This window comes from Alligator sinensis, unplaced genomic scaffold, assembly GCF_000455745.1.
Source record: "Alligator sinensis unplaced genomic scaffold, ASM45574v1 scaffold1208_1, whole genome shotgun sequence".
Lineage (NCBI taxonomy): Eukaryota > Metazoa > Chordata > Crocodylia > Alligatoridae > Alligator > Alligator sinensis.
In genome coordinates, this window is record NW_005842782.1 from 518,762 (window position 1) to 527,411 (window position 8,650).

Here is an 8,650-nt window from a genome sequence, read left to right on the forward strand (position 1 = left end):
CGGCGCGAGAACAAAGCCCGCTTCCCGCTCCCCCACCCGCCCCGACTGGACTGATCCTTCGAAACAACGCCCAAACCGAAATCGGAGGCCGCAACGGAGAGCCCCTCGGCACTGGAAAGCGGTTGCCGCCTTCTAAAACCGATTTTAAAATCGGGAAAAGTTGTGACGCAGTTTCGCCGGGGCCCGCTGCGCATGCGCGCGGGCGGGCGCCATTTTCGTGGCGTGGGGCGGGGCTAGTAGGCGCGGGCAGGTGACCGCTCCCCTGCGCGTCCTCAGCCTCGTTGCGCAAGCGCAGCAGTGGGCTGCTCCGGGCGGGGCCAGTGCGCATGCGCGACCACCGCCCGCTATTGTCTTGTGTTTGTGGCGCAGTTTTTATTCCTTCTCGAGCACTGCGCATGCTCGAGGGTGGGGGCGCGCCTCTGGGGGGGTTATCTCCAGTTCTCTACGAAATGCATGATGCGTTTCACAAGTTAATAATTCTTCCTATCCGTACTTTATCACAAGGGACTAAGAAAAAAATAAAGTAAAATTGGAGTAATGACCTTTGACCTCAGCGATCACGTGCGACAAGATGGCGGCTGCCGGGACAGCTGAGGCTAGAGCTCAGTGCGCATGCGCAGTTGTGCCTCTCTTAACATGGCGCTGACCTTTGGGACCATGCTTTGGCGAAGGGCGATGAGTAGTCTGAGGCAGAGAGGGCGGCTCCTGTGGACCCAGGTGAGGAGCAGGGGTAAGGAGCCTGGCTGTGGCCTGACCTCCCCGCCAGCCGTGCTTCAGTGACACCTGCGTAGTGACGTCATTGCACACCGCATGGCAGGGCCATTGTGGGGGGGGTGTCCCCTTCCTTGATGTCATCTCGCCTGGATACGTAAGATGACGTCATTGCCACCGCCATGGTTGATGTGCAGAGGTGCTGCCAGCTGCTATGTAATGTCTTTGACCTCAGAGGATGTGTCACCTTGTCCCTGCCACCAGGATGGGTTGCTGTGGTGCTGGGATACTGGTGCCTCGGGCGCAGCATGTCATCGTGATGTCAACGCGTTGTGATGGTGTCAGGCCGCGTTGGTTGACGTGACACGATGTGGTGACCAATGACAGGACAAGGAGCAATGGTCTCAAGATGCAGCAAGTGATGTTTAGGTTGGATATTAGGAAAAACTTTCTCACTAAGAGGGCAGTGAAGACCTGGTACTGGTTACCCAGGGAGGTGGTGGAAGCTCCCTCCTTGGAGGTTTTTAAGATCTGGCTTGACAAAGTCCTGGCTGAGATGATCTAGTGGGGCTGGTCCTGCTTTGAGCAGGAGGGCTGGACTGGATGTGACCTCCTGAGGTTCCTTCCAGCCCTCATTTTCTGTGATCCTGTGTCTGTGTCATCCCCGTGGATGGGCAGGCCGACCACTTACATGGTGTAATGATATTCCTTGTTCTAAGCTGACATGTCTATATCATAAGTACGTTTTTGGCTGCTCCTGCAACATATTTCTTCAGCATGTGACAACTTCATCACATCATTAACTTGGGTATTGGAAATCCTGTATGGCAGATTGCTGTATGATGTGATTGTGATAGGCCAAATTATGGCACCATGTATAATATTGTTGCATCACATTGGATTGCAGTGCTATGGTCCATCACACTGCCTTGCACTCTAACTTCAGTGTTTCAGAGTGTTTGGAGATGTTTTCATTGGCGAGCCATTTCAGAATGACAGTTAAGGATGCCATGAGACTCGAGGCAAAAACAGCTATGTTGGAAACGATTTATCGCGACTGTTGCCTTGCACTGTCCAGTAGCTCCTTGCAGCAACACCTTAGGTGCTAGTGGTTACCCTTGGTGTGTTTTTTGTTTTGTTTTTAATTTTGCAGGGAAGTTAAAAGCAAAACATTTTATGTGTTGTTGAAACTATTTTATTAACCCCCTCCCCGCCCCCCCCTTGCAAAATCTCCCAGAACTTTCTCAGCTCTGTAGGTCAGCTTTTTCCATTCAGGGTAAAACTCTCAGCTCTTGGCAAGCAGTTCCTATGTGATAGTTCTGTGCAGCTATCATCAGCTGTCCCACCAAAGAGGTAACTACATTTCTCTGTTACATATGAGCCTTTGGTTCAGAATAACCTGGTCACTTCCTTGCATGTCTAATTGTCTCTCAGGCTTTGCCCAGTGCCTCGCTCCATCTCCAGCTCCCACAGCTCCGGGCCTACAGCACAGAAACTGACCCAGCCAAATCTGAAGAGCCAGTTGCTTTTGACACTGAATCCCGCTTTAAGGAGAAGCCATGGGAGTATCTGGAGACAGAAGGTATGAGTTTAGGGCCTGTAAATAGGTCAATGCTAGGCCTATGAACTTGGCACCGTTGAAGCAGAAAGTTTGGAATTAGGGCTTTTGTGTTCTCTTGTAGGGAACTGATATCTAGGAGTTAGATAGCTGGTTCTCTTCCCATCTCTGAGCACAGCTTGCTGTGTAATAACTAGCTAGTCTCTCTCTTAATATCCATATAGTGGAGCTAAAGCTATCGAGGCTATGTTTATTCATATACTTTAGAATCCTTAGGGTCAGCTCGCCTTAAGGAATTGTTAACTTTCCTCTCTTCTGCACAGAATACATTAAGAAATATGGTAACAATCCTGTCTGGTTTGGCTATCGACGCAACCACCGGGGCTCCATCCCACCTCAGAAGACACGCAAGACATGCATAGTGAGTGCAGCCCCTTCTCCCTGCCAAGGAAGTGTGTGCCTTAGATGATAGAGTAGAGTCGAAGGTAGTGCTTAGTTCCAACACCAGATGATTCTGCATTTGAAATTCAGCTGCTCAGTGTGAAGAGGAGAGGTGGGGAGAAGGGATGAGAAGTACCAACAGCAAAATCTTGGCAAATTGGAGAGGTGGCTTGTAGGGACATGTAGAACTGAAGCAGACTGGGAATCAGAACTTCTGGGTGTAATTCTTAATGCTGGAATGGGAAAGTGGGGTCTAATGGGTTAGAGAACAGCCTGAGAATCAGGATTCCTGGGTTTTATCCCAGCTCTGGGAAAGGAGTGGGCTTGAGTAGCTTAGAGTGCAGAATAGAATAGAACCCATAACACATGGGTTCTGCTTTGAAAGTGGGACTGGACTGGAAAGCTCTAAGGTCCAACCAGCTTTGGCAAGACATAAAGTCAATGAGAAGGAGTAGGAGGTTTGGAAGGTCTGAGTTCAGGTAAAATGGTAGGTGACAGTAATTGGGGAGGAGATTCAAGAACAGGCAGACAATCCAGGGGGATCCAGAGAGTGTAACATACCTGGCAGCACACCTGTGCAGCAGTCAGTGACCCAAAGGACCCACAGGCACCTCTGGATAAGGGGATACAGTGGGAAGGTGACAGGGGTGGGAAACTGGACAAGGGTGCATACAATAGGTGTTCCTTTGTCTAACAAGTCTTGAGCTGAGGACCGCTGTTCTGGAGAATTGACTTGTATTTCTGTTTATGCTACTACCTGCTGGGTGAGTTGGAAAATCACTGCCCCTCTCTGTACCTCATTTTCCTCATTTGTCAAGTAGGGATCACGAACTGTTCTTTGAGAGTAAGAGATGAAGAGAGTTAGGTGTGATTATTTTAACAGTATGGTACAGAGGGCAGAAGTAGGCAACTCCCGGCACGTGCGCCAGAGCATGAGATGCAAAGGCATTTTGCTTGGTACACGTGTGTCAGGGGAAGGGGCTGTGGCTGTGTTGCCACAACAATTGGGCCCCTCGCAGCACCCTCACTGTCCACCCCTGGTATGCCAGCATCATACAAGTTGAGGTTGTGGGCACTTTTGGCACTCTGCCCAAAAATGTTGCTGACCCCTGGTCTAAGACATAGATTGACTCTTGACCTAGAGCAGGGCCAGGCAGAATTCAGCCTGTGGAAGGACTTTGGCCCACAGCTGGTCCTTTGGTCCAAGGCACACAGCTAGGCTGGGATGTCTCTGTGGCCAGACTCCATTTCTCAGCAACTCCGGTAGCAGCAGATCCTTCCGGCTCTGGCCCTATGGAGACCGGCTGGGACCTGCATGGGCAGGGCCCGAGCCCTGGGCTGAGCTCACAGCCTTGGTCCTGGCCCACCCCATGTGGGGTGTTATGGTCCCTGCAGTGCCTGCTTTAAACCTCCTGACCCAGCCATGATGAACAGTAGCCAGGCAGAAGCTGCTGCTGGGCACAGGGAAAAAGTAGGACCCAGCACTGGATGCGGTCCCCTCCCCCTCACCAGTGCCAGGCCCTTCTCACTGCAGCTACCCAGAGCCCATGCTGGTGCTGCCCTCCACCTGGTTCCAGGTGGCTGTGGCCAGAAGGGCCCATCAGTGGCAAAGTGGAGGCAGTCACGCCTACTGCCAGATCCTGCTTTTTTCCCAGTGCCCAGCAATAGCTTCTGTCTGGCTGCTGCCTCTGCACCCAGGCCACCGAAGCTGGGCTGCAGATCCAGCTCCTCTTTGGGGTAGAAGGGTGGCCTGAAGGCAGCACTGGTGGTGGCGGGGGCCCTGCTGACAAGTGGCTGCTGGACCTGCTGGCCTGCACCCATGCCAGCTTCCTGCCCGCCTGCAGCCTCATCCCACATAGGGAGGTTTGAGCTATTGTGTGTGGGGGGGGAGGAGGTGCTGACCCAACTCATGGCAGCGCTCCAAAACTCCCTATGTAGCCCACAGACCCAAATAATTGCCCACTCTGCCGTAAAGCAATGGTTCTCAACCTTCCTAGGTTCAAGGCACCTTGTTAGACTCAGGGTACCCTTCGGTAAATATCAGCTCTCAATTTTCACTTGTATTTTGACAGAAAAATAAAAGGGCAATTTTCTGTTGCAAAGAACTTAGACGACAATAGGTCAGAATGTGTATTTAACGCTGTAGATTCCTATTTGAAATCTGAGTTTATCTTGTCAATTTTGTAGGTGTTTGCACACCAAACAGTGCTAATATTGCATGGCACCCCATACCACCCTTTAAAAGATCTCACAGCACCCCAGCCTGCCACAGAACTCAGGTTGAGAATTGCTGATCTAGAGAGCAAGGTTCTTATTGTGTCAAGTTGGTCCTTCATAGTTGGCCTGCTTCAGTTTGTCTTTGTTCCTGTTGATGCCAGAGAAGGGGGGTGGATGGGCCTGCTGGCCTGATCTAGTCCAGGATGGGTGGGGTTACTCATCTCTGGGTGTTGGTCTGTGAACTGGCTGGTGGCTAATGTACTCTCCTATCTGGAGTCTCTCAGCTGTGACAGTCTCTTGTTTCTTTTCCCAGAGAGGAACAAAGGTTGCAGGGAACCCTTGCCCCATCTGCAGAGACCAGAAACTTCACGTGGATTACAGGGTAAGAGGCTCTGGCATCTCTAACCCTACAAGATACCCCTGGGCAGGCCTGCATTTTTGACTTCCACTCCTTAAATACTGTACAGGCTGGGCTTTTTGTGCTAGTGATGCATGCTGCCATCAACAAGCCTCTTCATGAGGACTCTTTTACACCTTTCTATTGTACAGGCAGTCCTCAGGCTTACCACACAGCTGGTTCCTGAAAACCCCATCTTAAGTTGAAACATTGTAACTCAGAACCAATTTTCTCATAAGAAACAATGTTATAAATGGGGGATTGGTTCCTGAACCAAGGCGCATACCCTATTTTCACCCAAAATACCCCAGCATTTTGTACTCTATTAATTATAGATGAGTAATATAGCTACATTCATGTATTTATATCGTAAATAACAATCACGCTGATTTGGAAGGACTTCTTTGAGGTGACTTTGCTGGACTTTTTGAAGGGTTCTTGGCTGGAGTCTTCTCAGGAGGATTGGCTGCAGGTTTTTCTGGAGTCTTGTCTGCTTTCTTTAAGAAAGCAGACCAAGGAAGTTTGGACAAATGTTCTCCAGGGAAATGAGTGATACAGCAAACTTGTTTGCTGGAGTGGCATTGCATTGGATCAAATGTTGTAAAGTTGAAACATTGTAAAGTTGAAACAGGGTGTCAATTTATAAATGTTGTAAGTACGAAACGTTGTAACTTGAAATGTTTTAAGTTGAGGACTGCCTGTACGTTCTGTACATCAGTACCCTCCACCCCATGCCTGTCCTTGGCTGTGAGACCTCCTTCCCAACCTCACCCTTGCTCCTTGTGTGTGAAAAGACCTGGTCCCATCTCTCCAGGTCTCCATTGTGGCTGACTGTGCAATCCCTGTGCTTCCACCCCAGCCCTGCCTGGAGATCTTGCATCACGCTGACATGACTGCTCCACCCCTAGGCTTTCAGGAAACTTGGCCTGTCCCTAGCAGAATTAAATCCCTGAGCTTCCCATGGAACCAGAATTATACCAATCTGCCTGCCTTTCTCCCCCTCCAGAATGTGAAGCTCCTGGAGCAGTTCATTTGCCAGTACACAGGGGTCATCTACCATCCCACATACACGGGTAAATCATATGGTCTGATGCTATTCCTCTCTGTTTCCTGAGGTTGGCAGAAGCCAAAAAGGTTTGCTTCCTAGGCTGATTCAAGATTGGAGTGGGAAGGAGAGATGAACATCTGCCTGACTCTTGAGGGGCTGGATCCCCACACAGCAGAAAGCAGGGGCAGCTTAGGGGTGGGAAGGAAAGATGGCTGAGGAGTGCAGGGTAGGGAACAGTTCCAGGTAGGGGAGAGAAGCTCAGGGGGAAAGGGCATGGTTAGCTGGGAGAGGCTCTGGGAGGATAACCTTGGGAGTGGTCTGAGCTTGCATGGGGACATAAGCGGGGAGGGTTGGGGGAGAAGCAGGGCAGTTGATGAAAGGAGAGAGATCATTTGTGGGGCAGGGAGAGGAAGGAATGAAATGAATTAAGGAAATACAGTTTTCCCTGGATGAGAGGTGGGGTATGACCCATCCTTACATGGAACAGAATTAGTTCCCTCCTCAGCCCGTTATCCAGGGAGGTGAGTGACAACCTGTTAGGTCCCATGCCTCTCTCATCACTAAAGTCATCCTTTTGTTTCCTGTCTGTTTTCCAGAGATAAAGGAAATGCCCCATCAGGGCCCATCCCACTGCAGCAGTGGGGTCTCTGTCCCTCTCTGTGTGAAATAGCTGTAGGTCCTCAAAATAGCTCCTGGATCAGTGTCTCCCCAGATCAGGCCCCCTCTCCAAACTCAGCAGCATAGTCATCCTTTGTTCTCCTCTGCCTTTCTTCTACTGCAGGGGTTTGCATGAAGCAGTATAAACATTTGACTCGGGCCATTGAAAAATCTCGTGAATTTGGTGAGTAGGGGGATGGGAGTGATGGAGATTGGCAATATATCAGGATTGAAACACACCAGCTGAACTTGGGGCTGAGATATCAGAAGACTGTGGATCATAAATTGATGGGGGCTGGCAGAGCTGGGGAAAGGACAGGGCTTGGAAATTAGAGAGTGATTTGGCAATACTGAGGGGCATCAGTAGAACTTGGTTGAGGGCAACCAGGTCTGGAATAGCTGGGGGCTCTGCATCAAGCCTCAGCTGAGGTCACTGTAGAGTAAGGTGCAGAGCTGTGGGTTATGGTTGAGATCATCCCCTGCAGGATCAGCAGGACACAGCTTGTTGAACTCCCCTGATCCCTTTCAGGTCTCTTGAGCTTTCCAGTCCCCTATGTGGAACTGAAGGCTGAGGACTACAACTCTGTACACCAGGCTGTGAGCAAGACCCCTCTAGCTCCTGCTCTGCAGAACCAGGTACCTTGGTACCCGTGGTATGCCTGGCAGCAACCACCTGATAAAGATATTGCCAGGATCCGGAGGATCTATAAGAACTACCTGAAGGAGGAAACCAGCCCAGCTTGAAACCCTAGGACAGGTATGGACAACATGTGTTGGCAAAAGGTCTGAGGTTCTGTGGTGAGCTGTGGTACTGGTCTTCGTCCCTCAGGAGCTGTCTCTAGAATTGCTAACCCCTGTGGGGATGGCACTGGACACATCTTGGATGTAATTTGTTACCCACCAAGACTTCCACAAGAATAAACTTGAAGCTGCTGATTGTGACTTGCTTTATTTATTGAACCTGTGTAAGAGCGCTGATTTGAGTAACTGGCCTACTCAAAATGTGGCATGGGGCCTATCTCCAGTTGCAAGCACCAACTCCAAGGGAGCCCCAAGTCAAACGTAGTGGCTGGTTTAGAGTAACTGAGGAATAGTATGTGGGGCCTTCCCCTCTCTGAAGCAATGGCTCTAGTCCAGACTTAAATATTTCACACACCCATCTCCAAAATGCACGTGTAGACTCTGAGCTGGCCAGACTCAGCTGTGAAAGTAAAATCTTTCCAGGAAAGACAGGCTTGGTTAGTTTAAGCAGTGGAGCCTCTCTCCATGTCTGTCTCTCCTCCCAAAGCCACGTGAATAGCAACAGGCCCTTCAAGATGATTTGTGGGTTGACCTGTAATTGAATTGTTGTGACCAAAGAGCCAGGAGAAAGATGCAAGAAAAGAGAGCAGTTGCAAAACTAGCTCAGCTGGGGCTTAGATTTTTGCATGATGGTTTCAGTGAGCACTTCCTAAGAATGTTTGTCTTCCAGGGGGCTGTGACCCTAACTGAAGAGGAAGGCAGAAACCCCACAGTCCATACCAGTCTGACCATGGGGTAAAATTCCTTTCTGACTCTGAACATGGCGAGTGGTCTGAGCCTAAGCAGAGGGGAAGAGACCCTCCACCCACAAACCTCCAGC

The 8,650-nt window shown here is 50.2% G+C and overlaps 1 protein-coding gene across 1 annotated transcript; it reads left to right on the plus strand.

Moving 5' to 3' along the window:
- Nucleotides 1–539: 539 nt before the first annotated feature.
- Nucleotides 540–7,971, plus strand: MRPS18B (mitochondrial ribosomal protein S18B). Its single transcript, XM_006034909.3, has 7 exons — nucleotides 540–717; nucleotides 2,146–2,293; nucleotides 2,593–2,690; nucleotides 5,241–5,309; nucleotides 6,331–6,397; nucleotides 7,154–7,213; nucleotides 7,559–7,971. The coding sequence occupies exons 1-7, from the start codon at nucleotides 613–615 to the stop codon at nucleotides 7,771–7,773; spliced, it is 762 nt and encodes a 253-aa protein (XP_006034971.1). The 5' UTR covers nucleotides 540–612; the 3' UTR covers nucleotides 7,774–7,971.
- Nucleotides 7,972–8,650: the final 679 nt, after the last annotated feature.

Excerpts from the sequence above, each read along its gene's own strand:
- MRPS18B (XM_006034909.3), top strand. The coding sequence starts at position 613 with ATGCGCAGTTGTGCCTCTCTTAACATGGCGCTGACCTTTGGGACCATG. Across the intron at positions 2,691-5,240 it reads AGACACGCAAGACATGCATA|AGAGGAACAAAGGTTGCAGG; the intron begins GTGAGTGCAGCC and ends TTCTTTTCCCAG. Across the intron at positions 7,214-7,558 it reads TGAAAAATCTCGTGAATTTG|GTCTCTTGAGCTTTCCAGTC; the intron begins GTGAGTAGGGGG and ends GATCCCTTTCAG.